This window comes from Hyaloscypha bicolor (assembly GCF_002865645.1).
Source record: "Hyaloscypha bicolor E unplaced genomic scaffold K444scaffold_52, whole genome shotgun sequence".
Classification (NCBI taxonomy): Eukaryota; Fungi; Ascomycota; class Leotiomycetes; order Helotiales; family Hyaloscyphaceae; genus Hyaloscypha; species Hyaloscypha bicolor.
In genome coordinates, this window is record NW_020194554.1 from 1,012,792 (window position 1) to 1,034,860 (window position 22,069).

The following is a 22,069-nucleotide window of genomic DNA, read 5'->3' on the forward strand; positions in this document are numbered from 1 at the left end:
CGAGGGTCAGGATTGCGCCTGCGCTCGCTTAGCGAATTGGACGAATTTTAATGCCGTCTGCCTTTATAGAGGAAAGGCTTGCTCTAATCAGCGACCGAAACTACCACTATACACCTCGCTTAAATTTTGCTTCAAAATGTGGTGCCCGGTATTTCGGGGTTTGAAGGATAAATGAAGAGATAGTATGGAGTAAAAGAAAACGCAAAAAGAAATTCTAATCCTCAATTGACTGCGTTCGCCGGGAATCGAACCCGGGGCCCATCGAAACTGCTGACATTTCTGCCCTGGCAACGATGGATTTTACCACTAAACCACAAACGCTGGGGTCGGGGGTTGGGGACCGGCGGAAGGAGGCCACCGCTCGAGATGTGCGGAAATCGCTTATTTAAGAACATATGCCTTGTGAGAAAAGCAGGCGATGATCACGTGATAGAACACAACTGCTGGAAGCAGAACTTGTACATCTGGAATCTTCCACCTTTAAAGACAAAAATCACATCTTCAAATTTAGTCTTGACTTGGAGTAATTGCTCTAACTCTTAGAAGATAACTTTTTCGCGTTTAAGAGATTCTCCTTCCTGTAACTACTGCCTGCTTTTTGCTTCTGCCCTTTGCGACCGTGGGCGGGCAGAGGCACTAACTAACCGAACTCCCTATCAAAAGCACGACCCGACCAAAAACACGCTAAATCGCGTCCCACCACCAGTACCAAAACTATGGCTAGAATCGACAAATCAGCTCGGATTACGAAGGCAATTAGTATAATTCAAAGAGGAAAGTTCACTGATTATAATAAGGCAGCTAAGTATTATAAATACTTGCATTCTGCTATTTCTTAATATATTCGGGGCCTTATAAAGACTTAATAGTAAGCTAACTTATTTTAGTACTAATACCTTACTATTAAGTAAGAAGAAGTTCTAATTTATTAAATTAATTACCTTATAGATCAGGAAATACCGCCTACTAGTTATATTATTAAGAATCTTATAAAGAAAATCAGGAAAGCAGAAATAGAAAAGAACTAGGTAGGCCATTTTATTAAGTACTATAATATTAGGCTAAAAAGCCTTTACCTTTATAATATTAATAATTTATAAGCTAGTACTAAATATATTCTAATATTTTTTTTTTTTTAGTATTATAAGCTATTTTCTAATATTATTTTATATATTTATTACTTAAATACTTACTAATATATATCTGGCTCTTTAGCTTATAATAGTTATTAAAAAATACAGAATTATAGCCGAAAATATATATAATTTCAATAAAAAGGAATTCTTAATAGAATTTGAATATTTCTTAAAGAAAATAATAATATAAAAAGCTTTATATTTAGGGAGAATTATAAAGGCTAAGTAAAATAAAAGCCGGGAGTTTATTAGTATTTTAGCTTATATATCTATAATTAGAAAATAAATACTATTATTTCTAATATATAAAGACAAATCGGGCAATTTAATAAGTATATAAATTAATAAAATAAAAATAGATTTGAAAGCATATTTTATAATTTTAAATAATAAATAGTCTAATAATATAATTAGGCTAATATAGCTTTAAAAAATCTTTAAATATTATACTAAACTCAAATATATAATTCAAAAGCATCTTTTAATTATAAATAGATATTTAAGCTATATTAATATAATATTTATTAATTAGGCTAATTAATATAATATAATTCTCCTGATTTTATTATCTTATATAACCTATTACTTTTAATTTCTTAATATAGGCCTTTTCTAACCTCTTTTAATATATTACTTTATTAAAATTAATAAGCTAATAAACGAAATAATAGAAATTATTAGAATAATAAAAGGGCTTTTTTAGCCGAGATTTAAGATTATATTTAATAAAGCTTTTATTAAGGAAAATATTTAATTTACTTTTTATAAATCGAATATCTGGCTAATAAATAGAAGTATAATTATTAAAACTATTACTTGTCTTATATTTTCTTTATCTAAAAAGTATAATATATATAGGGTTATATATAACTTAAGGGCATATAATAAACCTCGGATATTATAGGTATTAATTAGGGAAATTAAAGGCCCTTTAATATTATAACTAACTACTATTTATATTATAAGTATTAGGCTTATAAATTACTAATTATATATATGTTTTCGGGGCCTCCTATTTAGAGAGGGCTTCTCTGGACCTTATAGGAGAGATAGAGATTAGTTCTATACTAAATTTAATATTATAGTTTTATAATATACTAATTTATTCTATTATCTTATTACTTACTAATAAATACCTTATAAGCTAATCTCTCTACCCTTAAAGGAAGTAGTTTAATAAGTAATTATATCTCGAAATCTATAAAATATATAATTTCTTACTAGAGCTATTCTTATAGAAGAAATTAACTAGATTAACCCTAATATAGGTAATAGTAAAGGCTTATCTAATACTTTTAATAGGGCCCCTCAGGAGCCTCTAAGAGCCAGTAATAATAACAGAAATAATCCCGGTAATAATTAAGATACCGAGATTAATACCCAAGTTACTATTACCTAAGCTATAGAATAAAGATTATATACTAATATTAAAGCATTCTAATAAAAGCAAGAATTAATAAATATAATTAACTAATATATCCTATAATTAGAGTAATATAAGAGTGCCCTTAGGGATATCTTATGGTTTATTATATCTTATAGAAACTTTATTTATAAGTTTATCTTATTTTCCTTAGTAATTCCTATTAGGGAATTTCCTGAAATAGGATTAGAACTTATCTTTTTTCCTAATATAATAAGCTTTAAAAGTAATCTCGATACTATTTATTAGGAGCTATTATATAATATCCTAAAAATATATTTGGATTAAGAGAAGCTTTTTAAGGTCCGGATACCTGATTTATATTATAAAAAGTCTCTTAAGAAATAGAGAATATTTATGTTTTCCTAGAAAGTAGTCTTTAGGACCTAACCTTAAACTTATAATAGATACTTTTCTAGAGTTAACTCTATTATAAGTACCCTTAGAAATAAATCTTATAATACTTAAGAGGCTATAATAAAGTAAAGCTTACTATTATATAAGGTTTATTAGAAGTAATTTAAGGCTTACTTAGCTAATATACTTCAAGTACCTCAAACCCGTTAATAAGATACCTTTAAAAAGCTCCGAGATCTTTATTAGAAGAATAATAAGATAGTTACCGAGTTATATATTTAGATAATTAGTCTTAAAGTTAATTAGGACCTATATCCTAAAAGGAACCGGATCCGGACTCTTAATACTACTTTATCTAATTATAAGATTTATTAGATACTTATATCTATTTTCTCAGGAAATAAGGTAATATCTATTTCCGAGTAACTTAAGAAAGCTTAGAAAACAGAATATATTACTTATCTCAAATTAAAGAAGGCAAAGATAGAAAAGTCTAGTAAGAGTAATTCTGCCCCTAAGAATTCTGACTTAGTAAATTCTAATTTATAAGGCTATTAAAAAAGGAAGAATAAGTTCCGAAAATTATATAAGAAACTCTTAGATAGTACTTTGGCTTTTTTAAGGCCTTAATAAAGTACTAGTTCTATTTTAGGTATAGTTTATTAGACTTATAAATAAAAAGAATACTTTTTAGGAAATGCGAAGTATTCTAAATATATTAAATAGGCTTAGTAAAACCCTAATAAGGCTAAAACCATAAAAGAGTTAAGGTATTTATAAAAGCAGATTAATACTATTATTATAAAAAAGTATTTTAGAAAAGACTTTCCTAAGAAATAGGAAAAAGAAAAGGCTAAATCTTAAATATTAATAATTTTAGCTATAATAAAAAAGATATATTACTTTATATAATTATTTAAATAAGATTAATATAGCTAGAAATAAATACCTCGGAAATATATAGTAAACTTAGTAATATTAGATTAGATTATAACTTCCTTAATAATAATTAGGTTTAAAGCTAGAACTTTATTACCTTAGCTAAATATAATTAAGAATTTATAATCTTTTATAAAAATAGATTTAAAGTCTATTAAGCCTATAATCTTAAAGTATTTATTATAGATAATTATAATAAAATATATTCTTTTAAGCTCCGGTTTTATAAGTATAAAAATATTAGCTCTTATAGCCTTATTTTTAGTATAGAATTTTATAAAGTAATTCTTATATAATATATAAACTATATTAAGAAATAATAGATATATATACCTATATAGCCTAATAATATTAAGATCCTAATACTAAAAGAGTTTAGTAAGAAGCTTAACCGGTATCCTAAGCTAGTATCTTAAGTCTTATTCTTAACTAAAGGCAAATATAATTATCCTAGATAATAGGCTTTATATATTTATAATAGCTACTAGATCTTTACTTTATTATATAGTTCTAGTAATACTAAATAGAAGTTTTTAATATAGTAAATTAATATCTTTTAGAAAGAAGCCTTAGAAGTACTTATTTATTTCCGGAATAATAAATATAAAAACTTCTTAGAGGTTTTTAATTCTAATAAAGCTTTGGAACTTCCTAATTTTAGTAGTATTAAATACTCTATTAATATAGATAATATGGTCCCGTATAGGCCTTTATATAATCTATTAGAGATCTAACTAGAAGTATTATATTTATATTTATAAGATATATTTTATAAATATTAGATAAGGCCTAGTAAAAGCCTAGTAAAAGTACTTATTCTTTTTATTTCTAAAACGAATAAAGAGCTATATCTTTATATTAATTATTATAAACTTAATTAAGTTATAATTAAGAATTAGTATCCGCTTCCTCTTATTAATAAGACTCTTAACTAGCTCTAAAAAGCCAAGATTTTTATAAAGCTAGATCTCAAAAATATATATTATTAGATAAGAATTCGTAAAGAATATAAGTAGAAGATAGCTTTTAGGACCTATTATAGCTATTTTAAATATCTTATAATACCTTTTGGGCTAGCTAATATACTAGTTATATTTTAAGTATATATTAATACTATATTTATAGAACTTCTGGATTATTTTATAGTTATTTATTTAGATAATATCCTTATTTATTCCCGAAATAAAGATAAATATTATAATTATATTTACTAGATACTTATTAGGCTATATAAAAATAACCTGTTTTATAAACTTAGTAAATATAAGTTTAATATTAAGGAAATCGAATTTTTGGGCTTTTTTATTAGAATAGAAAATATTTATATGAATTCTAAATAAGTCTATAGTATTATTAAATAGCCAGAACTAGAATTATTTTATAATATTTAAGTATTTCTTGAATTTACTAATTTTTATTATAGGTTTATTTACTATTACTTTCCGGTAATTATAGGCTTAATAGATCTTTTAAAAGAAATAGAAAAGAACCGGAAATCTGGTTTCTTTATATAAATAAATAAAGTAACTAAAAGTTTTAAGACTTTAAAAAAAGCTTTTACTATAATACCTATCCTAGTCTATTTTAACTTTTCTAAGAAAATTCATATTAAAACTAATATATTAAAATTTATAATTACTAGTACTATTTTATAATAAATTAATTCTAGTAATAGCCCGAAAAAATACTAATATCTAATAGTATTCTAGTTCCGGAAACTCTCTAGAGCTAAATATAATTATAGTACTTATAATAGAAAGCTATTTGTAATTATTAAAGCCTTTAAGTATTAGTATTATTATTTTAAAGAGTTCAGGTTTATAATTAAGGTTATTATAAACTATAATAACTTCTAATATTTTATAGAAATAAAATATCCAGAAAGCTATTAAATATATTAGATAATATATCTTATAATATATAATTTTAATATTATTTATTATAGAGGCGCTTTAAATCTAGTAAATAGATCTAGTAAAAGACCTAATTATAAAAAAGATCTTATTAATATAACTTGGCTTCTAATCTTTTAAAATAAGCTAAAGAAAGCTTTTATAATTGCAATTTAGAGATTCTTATAAATATCTAAAGAGTTCTTTCTTTAAAATAAGTATTATTTAATACTTGCTATATTTATAATAACTAAAAAGAAATATTTATTATAAAACAAGTAAATAAATTATCTTATAGATCTCTTAACTATAGAATTAGTTAAAAAGTAAGGTATAGAGAAATGTTTTAAAGGCTCTGCTACTATAGCTAAGATAATAGGAATATCTATAATTATATTATTTAATAAAACTAAAGATTTCTCGGTTTCCCGAGTTTTTAAATTAGATAATTATAAATATCTAATTTCCTATATATAAATATATATAGCTACTAAAAGAGCTATAGTACTAGTTCTTCTATCTAAATCCCTTCTAAATATTATTTAGGTAGCTTAAAGAAATAATTCTTAATATTAGAATATTATAAAATAGAGGCTTAGTAAGGAAGATACTAAAAGAAAAGAAATCTAGAAAAATAATTCGGGCTTATTTAGATACTATTCCAGAATTATTATATCTAATAATTCTGCTTTATATTAAGAAATTATAAAGCTTTATTATAATAACCTAATAGTAGAATATTATAAAATAAAGAAGACTTTTAAGCTCCTTAGAAGATCTTAATATTAGGAGAATATAAAAGAAGATATTTATAATTATTATTAAGAATATAATATTTACTAGAAAGTTAAGGTAAAGAAGTATTTGCTATATAGTCTATTTAGTAATTTACTATAGCCTGAGAGATCCTGAAATAAGATCTTTATAAATTTTATTATAGGTCTACTATTATATAAGAACCTAGTAAAAAGTTCTAATTTTAATATAATTCTTATAGTTATTAACTAGTATTCTAAAATAGTAAGATATATTATATATTATAAAACTATTAACTTTCCGGAGCTTACTAAGATTATATAAAAAAATATTTTCTTAATCTTTAGCTTCCCTAATAGAATTATTTCTAATTAAGAAACGGTATTTACTAGCTAGTTCTAGTTTGCTTTTTATTTCTATTTAATATATAAATAGTATTTAAGTATAGCTTACTATTCTTAAATAAATAATTAGATAAAAAGGCAAAACTAGGCCCTAGAATATTACCTGAGATATTATTATAATATCTAAAAAAAATAACTAGTTTAAAAAGTTATTTTTTACGGAATTTATATATAATAACTTAAAATATTAGGTTTTATAAAATATATTTTTCTATATATATTATAAATACTATCTTTAATTTCTATAGAATCCTGAGAATAGAATTATAAGAGAGGTACTAGCTATATATAAAAGGCTAGAAATTCTTAAAGTAGAATAAAGAAAGCTTAAGAATTTATAGTATTATATATAAAATAACCGAGAAACCTATTATAATAGGTACTAGTTAGCTAAATATTATTCTAAAAAAGCCTAAGTAATACTATTAATAAAGAATATTAAACTTAAAGCAGGAAAGCTTAAGCTAAAATTTATAGGTTTATTTAGGATTCTTAAATATATTAGTAATTTAATATATAAGTTAGAACTACTAAGTATATATAATTATTTATATTTAACTTTCTATATTTCTTTTCTTAAAAAATATATAAGTAAAAAAAATTAGAAGCTATATTTATATTTTTTTAAAGAACTTCCGGAATTAATAAATAATAATAAAGAATAAAAATAGGAAATAGAAGCTATTATTAATTATTAATAAAATAATAGAAATAAGAAGTAATAATATTTAATTAAATAGAAAGCCTGGCCTAAAAATTATAATACCTAGTTATTTGCTTTTCCTAATCTCGAAAATTTTAAGAAACTTCTAAAATTATATAACCGAAACTATAGTTTAAAATCCGAAACTATCTTTTAATAATTTCTTAAAATTAAAAAGAATTCTGGATTACTAAGAAAAAAGCTACTTAAAAGAAAGAGAAAACCTAAATAGCTAAAAAAAGGCCCGGAATAATAATAAAAACGCTTTTTTCCTAGAGTTTTTTTACTTATAAAGGTTTTCCAGAATTTTATTAAGGCTTATAAGAATTATATTTAAATTATTAGAAAAAGGTTTAGGATTAAGAAAGATTTATTATAGGTAAACTAGTTATAGATATTTTAAATAAATAAATTCTAATTCCTATAAATTCCTAATTCCTAAAGCAAAAATATTAAATATTAGCCCTATTTAGGACTTAGTAAAGAATTAGCTAATATTTTCCGGAATTTGCTTATTTCTTAATAGGATATAGTTATACTATAATAATATTAGTATTAAGAATATTAAGAGAAATAAATAAGAAACTTATAATAGTTATATATATTTTATAAAAAGCCTAAACTTCTAAAATCAGGTCCCGAATAACTATAAATATTATATTATTAGTATTTAAAGTACTAATAATAGACTACTTAGTAATTTCTATAGTAAGCTTAGTAATAAGGTTAATATTTTAAAGGTAAATATTATAGTATTTTTTTAAGAAATTAGTAAGTACCTAAATATATTAGAAAAAACTTATTTTCGGGATACTAATTTAAATAATATTATTATTTGTCTTATTAAAATAGAAAGAAGAATTCCGAAGCTTATTAGTATTTTTCTAGTTTTTAAAAACCTAATTAATAGTATTATTCTTATTAATATAATATTATTTAGGATATACTTTAAGAAATTTCTTAAAAGTTATAATAATATCTTCCTAGAACTAGTAAGCCTCTAATAAATAATAAGAAATCTGAAATCATATTAGCTTTAATAGATATTAAAGCTAAAGAACTTACTAATATATAAGACTTAGAACTCTTATTATAATAGTTATAATTCTTCTTATTAGGTACTATAATATATAAGATAAAGAAATTAATAAGTAAATACTTGAAATATTTCAAGTATTTACTAGTAATAGGAAAGAAGGCTATAAGATTATCTTTATACTTATTATTATATAGATAAATAATAAAGCCAGAAAAAGATATTATAGAATTAATTAAAAATAATTAAAGAAAACTTAGAGAAGAGTAAAAGAAGAAGCTAGAAAGTAATAATAGAAAAAGTTATTATATATATAGTTATTAGAAAGAAAGAAAATATATAGTAATATAAAGAAATTCTTTTATAGAAATAGAGAACTACCTGAATTAATTACTAGTTTTCGAGCTAGTCCTAATCGGAAATTAGTATAACTAATTAATATATACTTCTAGAAGCTTATAAATAATCTCTAGAACCTCAGAAATATTTATATGGGTTTCTTATATAAATATTTATTAAATTCTTTCTATATAGCTATTTAGATTATTCTAATACGAGATCTAATAAGTAGTATTAATTTTATAGAATAGTATCTTAGTATTTTAGATTAAGTTAATTAGAATACTTAGACCCTAAACGAAATTGCAATTACTAGCTAGCTCCTATATCTAGGATATAATTACTTTTCTTTCTTGCTTACTTAGCCCTAATCTAATTAGATAATTTTTATATTTATTACCCAGATTATATTAGTAAACCTATCTCCCAAGATACTAGAAGTTTACCTCGGTTAAATATATAATTAATTAAATATTTTACTAGGATAGATTAATGAATCTTGGGAACAAGATTCTAGAAAGGAGGTATAGTTATAATATATGCAGGGTCGCACGTGACTTAAGGGCATATAATAAATCTCGGATATTGCGGGTATTAATTAGGGAGATTAAAGGCCCTTTAATATTATAACTAACTACTATTTATATTATAAGTATTAGGCTTATAAATTACTAATTATATATATGTTTTCGGGGCCTCCTATTTAGAGAGGGCTTCCCTGGACCTTATAAGAGAGACAGAGATTAGTTCTATACTAAATTTAATACTATAGTTTTATAATATACTAATTCATTCTATTATCTTATTGCCTACTAATAAATACCTTATAAAAAGGCTCAGGAATTATATATACTTAAGACTTTAAAAGTAATTTATTAATTTTAGCTTATATATAATAAAGAACTAACTAAAGATAAAGTTAAGAAACTCTTTATTACTACCTTATATCTCTCTATATAAATAGCTTGCCTATAATACCAAAACCGAGGCTTATTTAAGGCTATTAACCTTTAGAAGAAGAAGGATTAATAAGGAGTTTATTTGAATCTTTATAGCTAGCCAAATAAGGGTATTATTAATTACTACTCTCCTATATAGGTAATTAAGGCTAGGGAATATTAGGAATAAAAGAAAGTACTAAAAGTAGCTAAGGAGGAGGCGAAATTGGAAAGAAAAATCAAGAGAGCCGCAAATGCCCTCAAAAATAAACTAGAAAAAGAGAGGAAAGCGAAGAAGAAAGCTATAGGGGGGGCTAAGGCCGCAAGAGGGGAAGGGGAGAAGGAGCGAGCTACGGTGGCCAAAAAGATACTAAAGAAGCAGCCAAATTATACTATTCCGAAGGCAAAAAAGGCTGCTCCGAGAGTATTAAATCGGACAAAGGTGCTCCCTAAGGTAAAGGCACCAGTGGAACTACCCGTATAATCTAATGTAGTTCTGCCAGATCAGGGGATAGTACTAATGGTAGTAGGAGCAAGGAAAATAGCCATACAGATAATTAGTTTACCATAATACTTTAAATAGCTTTTTTAATTGAAATAATATCGAGTCCTCAATTAATACTACGTATTGCTTCAGTTTTATTATAATCTATTAGATAATTATTAAATACTAATTTTTGGAAGTTTCGGGAAATCTCGTCAATTCACGTGCTTTTGGTGGGGTCGTGCTTTTGGTAAGGACTTCGGTTATTTGAGCCAATTGATAGTTGGTAGCTAGCGTAATTGGAGCATTGCATGCCCGTTGTCCCAGTATAAAAACCGAGTGTCTTTCTAACTTCCACAGTTCTCTCTTCTCTTTTACTACAGATACTCTCGGTTCTTGATTCTCGGATCTTAACTCCCAACTTCCGATCCCTGGATTCTTCGATTGCCCGATTCTTCTCCCTAGCTTTTACCCTTGCAGGTAGTTTAGGCAATCCCTCGTCGTACGCTGCTAATTATCTCGCAGCGGTCTGTCTTTTGTTTTACTCGTCGATAAGCCCTGCTTTGGAGCCCGTAGGGGAGCGGGAGCAGGGACGAGGTGGAACACGCGTTCCTTGGCGGTTGCGAAGTCTCGGCCGTAGAACTGGCTGCCTGCGCCTGCGTGGAGCTGGCATAGCACGATCATGAATGCCTCCCCTCTGTCTCACGGCATCACATGGATCGGCTGTACCCCATGAATTGGTCGTATTGGTTTTTGTTTGCTCCAGGTAGGCCGGGCAAGCCAAGCCATCCGTCCACTCTTTGCAGTGTCCCGCGGGGCGCCGTCGATTCATTTGACAGCCTCGATTTAGACATGGCAGTCTGCATGCAGAACGCGCTGCTCAAGGGGTGCCTCCTCGTTTCTCACGGATGCTATCCGCTTTGCTGATCCCGCGCTCATGACCGAGTGTTAACTTGGCGCATCAGGCATGTGTGCATTATCCTTCACTCCGTGTCATGAATTGATTGGGATCGGTCGAACGGAGTCGAAGTTGCCCACAGTGATCCTGCGGCAGGTGAATGTCCTGTGGCTTGCGGTGCCGTTCGATCCGGTGACAGAGCGTGAATATGCAGAGCAGAGGCTTTCCTGTCTTGCTAGTGACGGCTGGAGTTTTATCCGGCAGTCTGCAACTGCCACATTTCATATAATGTTATGCTCGTTGGCTGCAAGCAGTCTGCCGATCGAGAAGTTCAACATATTCAACAACTGTTGACTGCAGCACGCTGTAGCCTGGCTTGTGATGAACTTGGTAACATGGGGTTCTCACACAAAGGACTTGCCACTTCTTTTGCATCTTCGAAGTCACTGTCAGTCAGCCTCTCGGATAGGATACATTTAGACGCAGAATGATCCTATGACATGGCTGAGGTAGTAACCTCGATTTATTCGAGGGGGAAAGAGACATTGACGACATGAGGCAGACGTGGCAGAAGATAGTGATTTTATTGGCCTGCAAAGCTTTTACAGCTCGGCAGACAAGTAGAGGACCTCGAAGTACGTCATTATCGCCGCAGTAAGGGCCTGATGGGAGAAAATGAGAAATCGACCCGCATTTTGAAAGGCTGTTGCAGCGTGTAGCTTCAATAGAGACGCTGCCCAAATTGAAACGGACAAAGCTTCGTGGGCTTTATGTCAGATAACAAGACTTGCTTTCATAGGTTCAGCTGACAGGGGTCCGCAAGTTGGCAATGCATGTATTCATGACTTCTGGAATATTCAGATCCATCTTCGGCTACTGTGCTTGCGATGCTGCAGGCGTGAAGGAGTTGTACTTTGACAAACCGTTCGAAACGGAGGAACACGGATCCGTGTTTTTCGTTGGGCACAGGTTTTCCCAGTACCCGCCAGTTGGTCCCCGCCCCAGTAGGAACACACTCCAGAGCAAAGGTGCCCAGGTCAAGTAGCGAATCTCTTACTATTCTGGGCACGGCCATGTCATATGATCTCCTGTCACGATAGTGTACTCTCGATACTGGTGGAGTGAGTATGGACCACCGTCCCTGGGATATGTTTAGGGTCTACCAAGGCACCGCAACCAATAAGCTGGTTTATTTCTCGGGGTCGTCAATGCACTTTCAAACGACACCCAGTTTAACGGACTTCCGGTTATGGGAAACGGAAGCACAGCCATTGATTTCGCCATTTTCGCTGCGAGTACCGACAACTAACTTTAGTGGTAAAGTCAGACGTGAGTTAATTTATCCAGGTTAGTCAAATGTCTGAGGCACTATTCATCTGGATAGCCGGCTGGCTCGGACAACGCCAACACATCTTTTTGGGCACTCTCGGAACATGTCTGAGTATGATACTAAATACGACAGCCCCAAACTTGTTGGTCTTTATTAGAAGTCGATTCTTGTTAGCGTTTTTCGTTATACTCATTTTATTATATTTCTCTTCTTAAGAATAATACTTCTAATATAATAACAACTCCAATATTATTATATTAAAAGGCTTTTATAATACTTATTATAATAGAAACTGGTATTTAAATAAGTCTTAATAAATTGGTTAAAATATATTATTATAATAAATTGCATTATTTATAATAATTAATATTACTAACTTATTAATATAAATAAACTTTAATAAATTAAGGAATTATTAATAGATACTTTTTATTTGGGTTTTTTTCTAAATTAATTAAAACTATTATTTTAAGAAATAACTTAATTAAATATATTTTTTCTCTTCTAAAAATAAAGCAAGTATTAATAGTTATAGTTTTTCTGTTTTTTTCTAGAATTCTTTTATTTATCTAAGCCTCAGTTACCTAGCAAATGTATAATTAGCTTTATCTTCTTTAATTATAGCCAATTGGAGTCCTAGAAGTTTCCTTAGTAACCCGCTGTCTCCTAGGAAATGGTAGGTGACATATGATCGTCTTACAAGAGTTCAATCCGATGTGTTCACCCCTTTACTTCTGACAGACTTGCGTGTTCATCGAATCTGTTTGATGAGATGAAATGACGACCGTATTTCATCCACCGCGGTGCGCAAGGGAGGAAGATAGTAGCCCACATGGTCACACGTTACGGCTTGCAATTTGAAAGAATTTCCGTGGCAGCTTTATTCAGGAATGCGGTTTTCCTTTTGGCGAAGAATTAAGTTTATGAAACATGATTTCAGTTTCTCGATAGACCATGGAAGCGTTAGAATTATCTGGCTTGTTTCTATCATTGGGCTAGAGCGCTTCAAAAAATCCAAATGCTGACCTTGAGAATCATCAAATTCTCCGAGGTAAATGGAATTTTAATTACCAATTGCAATTTGAGAGTTAGACTTGAGAACTTCAGCTAACTCAAAAGCATACGCAATCCACTTAACCAGTTGTCTAAGCGAGAAGTGCAGTGAGCCGGCCGAGCGAGTAATAGTTCCGTCCATCTCTGCATAACTGCATGCCTCACAATGTTGAACGTAACAGGTTGACCTACTTTAAAGCCGGAGTAGCTGCAATCTCATCATCCTCCCACAACGGCTTCGAATCTTTCTGCATCTTCAAGATTTCAGGTCTCTTAAAATGTCCATTTGCATCAATATAAACCTTGACCAAATCCAAATCGTTCAAATTCACCTCCGAAGTGACGATTTGATCGCCCCCTTCCTTCCCCCTCACAGGCCCCGCGATCAACTTGCAAAACGGATGCACTATAGCTGACCAGCCTCCTCCAACCTCGAGATGTGTTTGCGGCCCTATGTTCTTATCCAGCCATTCCAAACACGCCTCATCTACGTAGTTGGATGCGCAGATGACAAAGACTTGAGCTGTTAGTGCGTGGTTCTTGGCTAGCGCTTCGATCTGGATGTCTGCGACGGCCTCGAAGCCTTCAGTTGTGGACAGTGCTGGCCATGCTGCTGCGAGGATTTGGTGCCCGGATTCAATGAGCGACTGGCGGGCCAGATTCATCGTGTTCTCCCAACAGCACAAGCCTCCCACGGTGAAGCCCTCGCTCTCACTACGGTCGAATCCATAAGTCCGTAACGTGTGCCCCGAGCCTTGAGACCATATGTAGCGTTCGGCATAAGTTGGTTGCAGCTTTCTATGGGTGCCCAATAAGGTTCCAGCCGAGTCTATGAATACCAATGAGTTAAAGAGCTGATGGCCTCCTTTGACTCTCTGGGAGACCCCAAGCACTATTCCCACTTTTGCTGCTTTGCAAACCTCTCTCACTCCCGCGAGATCTCCTCCCGAGGCACTGACCACTACCGATTGCCGTCCATACTCTATGATTGCTGATACCTGTGCTGGTGGCGCGTATGAGTTGAGGAAGTACTGGCAAGGAGTCAGGAGAGTCTCATGAGGGAAGCAATGTACCCACGGGAAATCCTGGGACGAAAACTTCAGGGAAAACTAACAGCTCCACATTCTGTTTGCCTGCCTCTTCGATCAAGGAAACAACCTTTTGTAATGTCTCTATCTTCTTCATGTAAATTGGCGCTGCATGCATCGCTCCAACTTTGACTTTCTGGTCTGTCATCTCTGCGCAATGAGATGAAACGAGTACAGACACCTGGATTTATTGGGTCAAAACCAACTTTGATCTTTTCGATAAGGTGACAGGCAAGTCTGCTAACGAGTGACAGTTATCTTCGGATTGATATGTAGAATCTCGTATAATCTCGTCCAAATGTAAGTTAAAGAGTAAAGACTCACAGAAGGATTGGAGCTATATTTATTCAAGGACCCGCGATGGGAACAAAGGTGCCGATTTTCGGAAGAGATTCCGAAGGTGGAGAGTCGGACACCCTATAAACTTTTGTGGGCTGATCGATCAGCAGCCAACATGCGTTTTAATTCTTTCAATGAAAGAAAGATATAGCTAGTTAAGATAGATTAATTACTCCTTCTCACAAGGGTAAGCAAGCTTTTATTCTATAGATATAATATTAGAAATGCTCAAATAAACCCCTATCCAGCCAGCTCCAGGAGCTATCCTAATTAGGATTATGCATCTTGATACGCCAAATCCAGGCTCAACTCCTTGTCAACTTTCTTTTATGTATCTCTCTAGGACCGTACAAGGGCATCTCTAGTAGGGCGCTCGAGGAATTGAGGTCCGTTGCCAATTGCAATTTGAGAGCTAAACTAAGGCGTAAGTCTTGTCTCTGTGTTCAATTTGGAGCCTCATGAGGACGAATTCCACGGAACAGGAGATCGGGCAGCTTGCAGAGAAAGGGAAATCGTCTTTGAAAACGTTGATTTTTTGACACGCAACGTTCTCAAACTTCTAGGACAAGAAATCACTGCGTATATGAACTGGAACTGGAATGTCTGCCATGCTACCCCTAAGCACTCTCGCTTACTCGTACTCCGTAGTACTCGTATTCGCCGGAAAATGTAAAACGAACCCCCCCGGGTGCCGATTGGGGGGCAGACTAGCCACTAACCCAAAGTCAAAGTAGAGGTGATCGGCCAAGAATGCCGAAAACCTAGCTCTCTCTTTAAATTTAATTTACTTCACGAGAGATTAATAGAATTTATTGCTTTCATTATTTCATTATAGCACTAATCAAGGGCTACTTACATATAATTTTTTTTAGTGAAATATAAATTAGTAATAGTTTTTCAAATTAAAGAAATTAAAAAGTTAATATATTTCTAATAGTAAGCTTAAGAAAGCCTAGAAATTTAACAAACAAGTCCCTGAAACTAGATATGAGAGCCTTGTAAGCCCCTAATTTATAGGGCTTTATAGGGCTTAGAAACTAGAACGTAATTAATTAGTATAAATTTCTTTAATTAAAACTCTATTTTAAGAAATCTTTTTATTATAAGTTAAGAAACTAGTAATTACATTATAAGCCTTATAATATACTAGCCCATACTTATATTAAAAATCTAATTCAAGGTCTTTAAGGACCTGAAGTGGCCAATTACAAGTCGTTAACACCCTAGCCCCCAATCGACACCCGGGGGAGGTGGGTCATTTACATTTTCCCGTGTTTGCGCCAATCCTCCCCAGCTCTGACGTCGCCAAGCCCAGGGCCTCGTCGCGTGCATCTTCAACACCTCAAAGTGTCACAGCTCTTCAAACAATGCTTTGAGATACAATGGCAGGCAGACCAAAAATGGCTGCTCTAACTCTTTATGTCGTAACCTTCAACTGCGGTCTCCGGCCAATCGACACCGAAACCTTCGCATCTCAGCTCTTCACCGGCCTCCACTCCACCAACCTGCCCGACCTCCTCGTCCTCTCCCTCCAAGAAATCGCTCCTCTACCACTAGCATTAATTGGTGGATCATTCCTTGTCCCCTTTTTCGAGAAATTTTATCATGCGGTACAAAAGGGTTCCCGAACGTACGCCAATGCGGCGGACAATGGGCCAACATACGCTCCGATAGCAGCTCGGAATCTGGGCATGACAGGTATTATGGTGTTCGCCAAAGATCCCTCCCGCATACAAGATATAGAGACTGGGGGAGTAGGAGTAGGGCTTTGGGAGATGGGAAACAAAGGCGCTGTGGCTATACGGTTCACATATCACCAAGGGTCAGCCTCAACAGAGTTGACCTTCGTCGCCGCACACCTCGCAGCGATGGAGTGGGAGCTACAACGAAGAAACGAAGACTGGAAGAACATAGTTCGAGGCCTTGTCTTCTCCTCCACCACATTCAAGCGCAAGACAGGGTCTGCATCTCTGTCTGGAGAAGAACGCCCCCTCCTCTCCATCTCTCCACACGACGCCTCGATCTACAAGCCCACGTCCCACCTCTTCGTGGCGGGAGATCTCAACTATCGCACCTCGGTCCTCTCTCCTTCTCCAACCGACCACATCGACATCTTCCCGCAACCACATCACCCGCCCGACTCCTCACTGCACTTCTCCTCGCTCTTCGAATCCGACCAACTAAATCAAGAACGATTTGCAGGACGAACCCTCCACGGTCTCACCGAAGCCGAAATAGCGTTTCCACCAACCTACAAGTACAATTCCGAAGAGCCATTCCTGACACCCGATGACAAGTTGAAGAAATGGCCATGGGCTAGACATCGCTGGCCAAGCTGGTGCGATCGAATCCTTTACCTGCCTCTTCCGACATGGGTTACACGCTCCCAGCCTTCGCTATCCATTACTACACACAAATACACTGCGCTCCCACTATTCCCCACGTCAGATCACAGGGCTGTGACGCTTGAGATCTCTGTTCCGATAGTGCCTATCCCACCTCCTAAGGATGAGGAAGGAGATGATCCTAGGATTAAGCCGCCGTTTGAGATTAATGTTGATTGGAAGCGGAGGAGAGAGAGAGCGAGACAGCTAGAATTGGTGGTTGGGTTTGCATTGTACTTTACGACGACCAAGGAGGGAGGTACTGTGGCTGCGGCTGTTTTGGTTGGGGTTGTGGGAGCTTATTTTGCCATCAGAGCCATGGTAGAGATGTGAGCTTGTGTCAGGCGTAGGGAGGGACGTTGACTCCGACCGTTAAAAAGGAAATCTCATAGTGCAGTAGCCTCTAGGAGTGACTTTAAGTGCGTCAATCAGATAGGAAATCGCATGTGAAGTCGATTTGAATTACACGTCTCCATGGAAGCGGTTCCTGATTGCCTCTCTTCAAGCGTAGCGAGATGGGACTTTGCGGGCTTGCCCCATGAAGGAGAGGAGGGAGATGCTCGCTGCGCTAGCAAGAATGAGGGGGTTCGCGGGTGACGCTGCACAGGCAAGATATATTTGCTCGCTGGAGGCTCTCCTTGCCCCCAGAGCCGAGAACAGTAACGAAAGCACGATGATGGACTCCTAGAAAGCTCAGACAGCCGTCTGTCAGAGCCACAAAAGAGACGAGCGAGAGCCTCTTGCAAGGGAAGAACTTGTGGCAAACCACGAGCTGTTGAACAATAGCAAAGACGGTGACGACGAGCCCGATCTGGTGGCCTTGGACCGCAGAGATATCGAGAGATAGCTACAATCTGGTGCTTCCATTTTGGTGCTAGAGTTCACAAAATCCTGGAAGAGTCACTGCCGAGCTCGGTTTTGTATCCCTCGAGAGCGGTGGGAGAAGCCAAACATCGAGTCAGAGTACCGACTTAATCTCAAGGACCTCATCGGTGAAAGAAGCAGTCCAATATCATACTACAGACGTAAGTTGGAACAGTTGTCTTTGAATACGTGAATACAGACTAAACACATCGCAGAGCCTGATCGCTTCTACCACGTCTCTTGTGTTGAACAGATCCTGGATCTCAGCACCCTTCTAGAATCAAAGCAGCTCCTGCACGATTGGGGGTTGGCACTCCAAGGTAGTTTATTCGGAGTCAGCACTTGCTGTTATCCCATCCATATTGCAATTGACGACTGGTTGGAGAACGCTGGCTCTTCATTCGACCTTGGTGAATATAAAGATCACAAGGAAGCACACAAGAACTGGGAAACACTCACGCTATTTCGATTTACGGGTCACTTTAAACACACACAGGATGGAGACACTGAGTGTTCATGTTGCCCAGAACCTGAGAGACCAAGCTACTCAACGAAAACCCGAACGCCACGCCTACTCGGTGAAGTACTTGCGTCCATCGCCGAGGTCGAGCAGATCGATGGTATACCGAAGGACTGGCAGGACTTCCTCTCCCAACTGAAATATGAGACGAATGATGAGGAAGATCCCGGAGGCGTCATCGAGAATAAGGAGCCACTAAATGCAATGGAGTCTCAGGTGGCTGACGGTAGAAAGGCAGCTGACTTAGAAATAAAGGGGAGGCGTAAAGAATTGGTGGACTTTATCAAAGAGCTGAAAAAGGTGACAAAGTCGAATTTTGAAAGACAAGGATCAGGAACAGGCCAGAGAGCGTGAAGTCGACAACAATGACGCAGCAGAACATTGAAGGAAGAATCACATGTTTAACTTTTCAAGACGAAATCCAATAATAGCAAACACGGCATCATATTCATCCCAAAACTACGGTCTAGACGTTTGGTATTTCTGTTCTAAAAATAGGGGAACTCGCAAAACGTGACACCATTTTTCAATGTTCCATGTCAAAGTTGGACGATCGTTTCCCCTCCAACTTTTATATCGAAATATTGTATATTCACACGCTGCCACCCCTGTTAAACATCTTGCATTGTATAAAATGAAGTCCTTCCCCATCCGAGTTGAGATAAGTGTCAAACTTTGACTTGAAGCATTGGTATTTGGTGCCCCTCTTTTAGCGAGGTGGCCGGTTGATGTCAGCTCCTCCAAAGACGCCTGCCTCGGGATCTATTTATTAGGAACCGGCAAACCCAACTTTTGAAACAATTCCCAGATCTCTTCCCCGCATCAAGCCAACCTCGAATAATCCAAGACATCTGCATCCTGCATTGACGTTGTCTCAAACACGGCACGGCACGGATCCTCCAGAACACTGCCGTGTCTCCAACTTGGTTAGCATCTTCCGAAAATGTCGAATCATTCAAAGACGCCAGTGCCTTGGGATCGACGATGGACTGGCCCCTTTTTTGTGGCACTTGCCATCTAGTCGTTAATAGAGCTATCTCCGAACTTCCCAAAGTGGAGTCCGTATTTACGATGCATGTCTTGCCGCCCGGTCCTGACAACGGGCCTGTTTCGATATCAAGATACTCTCCCAGACACCTCTGCACGTTCTGCATGCATAGCTCCAGTCTATCTGCAAGGGGCTCGTCCTCCTAAACCCTTCATAGGCAATGATCCCAGCCTCCACGAGGTCAACTCCTGGTCAAGGACGGGGTCCCCTCAGTAGTGCTAGGTCGGTTGTTTTGAAAACGTCTCAATCGATGTTAGTCTCCGTGATGGTGTGGTCCATTGGCATCTAGAGTTCATATGTATTTGTCCTCGACGCAACCCCGCAAAAGAAGGAAGTATTAGAAGGTATTGATCGTAGTATGAAATACTTCGGGGTGAAACATGAATATGAAAGGGGCTTCATGTTTGCGGGATTGACATTCAATGTTCTTGTTTGTGGCTTCGTGGTGGCGATCAGGTTCTCATCTCACGGTGACTCTTATATGGCTCTGAAGCTTCCATCTAGTGATGCGGTCTCCACGCAGTCGAGAAATTGGACCAGCTCAGGTAGCTTCCAAAGAAAACACCCACATTGTGCAACTCTTGGTTCCCAACCATAAGAATCCATACCAGTCCAGAATCTCGGCTAGCAGATCGCCCAATACCTCTCGCAGTTCCAAATCATGGCCAGCAACATCAGTGACTTTAAGTTGGCCTCCACCGTTGCTGGCTTCACACTTGGGTTTGGCGTGCTCTGCGTCTGGAACGCCATCCAGCAAACCAGAGCAATTCGATCGCCACTTCGCAGTGTCTACATCTTCATGGTTTGGGGAGAGATCGTTGCCAACCTCGCCATTGGCATTATTGGATGGCTTTTCCTAGATGGAGTCCTCAGTCCGAGGCAAGTTCCCCTCAAGCCCACAATACCCTGCAGCCAGAGCTCATTAAGCGACAGTGTTCCCCTTTTCTTCAGCATTCTCTTCCTTTGGGTGTTCGAGGTCCAACTGCTCATGCAGATCATCATTAATAGAATCACTGTCGTTGTGGATGATCATCAACTAATCTCAAGGCTCAAAGTAAGTCCCAAGTTCCGATTGAGACTCAAATGTTGACTGGAGCAGTGGGGAACTGCGTTCGTGATGTGAGTATCTCAACAGTATTGCGTCGTAACACTGCTAACTTGACTTCTAGCACGATGATCAACATTGCCGTGTTCGTCATCTGGATCCCAGCTCATCTTGTCCCTCCTCCCATTCCTCTGTAAGTGGCACTTTCCCCAGCTTCACGTTTTGGCTAACAGAACAGCTTCGTGGAAATCAACAAGTACTGGGACAGAACCTCGAAAGTAATCATCCTCATCGTCGACGCAGGACTCAATTACTTCTTCCTTCACACTGTCAAGAAACGACTTGTCAACTGCCACGGCCTGACTAAATACGCACCACTCGTAGGCTTCAACGCCAAGTTGATGGTGCTGTCAATAGGAATGGATGTCAGTATTCCTCCTTGTCCCCTCACCTCATCATACGAACTGACTAACGCCCACACAGCTCATGCTCATCTGCCTCATGTCCCTCAAAAACCAAGTCGTATATATCCAATTCCACCCTGTCGCCTACATGGTAAAACTCAACATCGAAATGTCCATGGCCTCCCTCATTACAAAAATAGCGCGCAACTCCGTCGAAGCTCGCAACAACGAGTTCGTGGTCCAAAACTCCTCCTCGCACAACCACTCTCATTTCCACACCTCTCATATCCAATCCAAGGCCGCAATTGGTCTGCAGCCGGGCGTGAATGCGAGCGCTGTGAGTAAGATGAGAGGTGCGGCAGAGGAGAGACAGAGCTTTGAGGGGATCAGGACCTTGAAGGAAGTCGATGTTACGGTTGAGAGCGTTCAAGTCCCGCAGACCGTGTGGAGGAAGAGTGAGAGTGATAGTGGGGTTGAAGATGGGTTTGGGCGAAAGCAGACGAGTAAGATGGGGAGTGAGGATGAGCTTCCGTTGGCGCCGGAGGTGCCGAAGAAGCAACATGTGGAGTGGAAGAACTGAACTCCTGAACGCGATGTTGGTTGTTTACCTACCTTTCATTTCGGATTGGGAGGATTCGGTCGGGTTGCCGGCGAATTGGGGATGTAATGGGAAAGGAAGCGAAAACGAT

The 22,069-nt window shown here is 35.8% G+C and overlaps 4 protein-coding genes and 1 non-coding gene across 5 annotated transcripts; 3 read left to right on the plus strand and 2 right to left on the minus strand.

The window, feature by feature from the left end:
* Nucleotides 1–230: 230 nt before the first annotated feature.
* Nucleotides 231–321, minus strand: K444DRAFT_t12. Its single transcript has one exon. It is a non-coding gene; the product is annotated as a tRNA-Gly (tRNA).
* Nucleotides 322–13,876: 13,555 nt separating this feature from the next.
* Nucleotides 13,877–14,924, minus strand: K444DRAFT_523351 (carbon-nitrogen hydrolase; the record flags this gene model as incomplete). Its single annotated transcript, XM_024874279.1, has 2 exons — nucleotides 13,877–14,719; nucleotides 14,766–14,924. The coding sequence occupies 2 exons, from the start codon at nucleotides 14,922–14,924 to the stop codon at nucleotides 13,877–13,879; spliced, it is 1,002 nt and encodes a 333-aa protein (XP_024740171.1).
* Nucleotides 14,925–16,515: 1,591 nt separating this feature from the next.
* K444DRAFT_641541 (inositol 5-phosphatase-like protein) lies at nucleotides 16,516–17,832 on the plus strand (the record flags this gene model as incomplete). Its single annotated transcript, XM_024884632.1, has 1 exon — nucleotides 16,516–17,832. One exon carries the CDS (start codon nucleotides 16,516–16,518, stop codon nucleotides 17,830–17,832), a length of 1,317 nt encoding a protein of 438 aa, XP_024740172.1.
* Nucleotides 17,833–18,346: 514 nt separating this feature from the next.
* On the plus strand, nucleotides 18,347–18,904 carry K444DRAFT_492415 (uncharacterized protein; the record flags this gene model as incomplete). The annotated part of the gene is made up of 2 exons (XM_024873219.1): nucleotides 18,347–18,491; nucleotides 18,579–18,904. Coding segments are annotated over 2 exons (471 nt in total), but the record flags the coding sequence as incomplete, so codon positions are not given.
* Nucleotides 18,905–20,592: 1,688 nt separating this feature from the next.
* On the plus strand, nucleotides 20,593–22,061 carry K444DRAFT_584958 (uncharacterized protein; the record flags this gene model as incomplete). Its single annotated transcript, XM_024877896.1, has 6 exons — nucleotides 20,593–20,796; nucleotides 20,848–20,985; nucleotides 21,031–21,050; nucleotides 21,101–21,169; nucleotides 21,215–21,401; nucleotides 21,460–22,061. 6 exons carry the CDS (start codon nucleotides 20,593–20,595, stop codon nucleotides 21,958–21,960), a joined length of 1,119 nt encoding a protein of 372 aa, XP_024740174.1. The 3' UTR covers nucleotides 21,961–22,061.
* Between the last annotated feature and the right edge of the window lie 8 nt (nucleotides 22,062–22,069).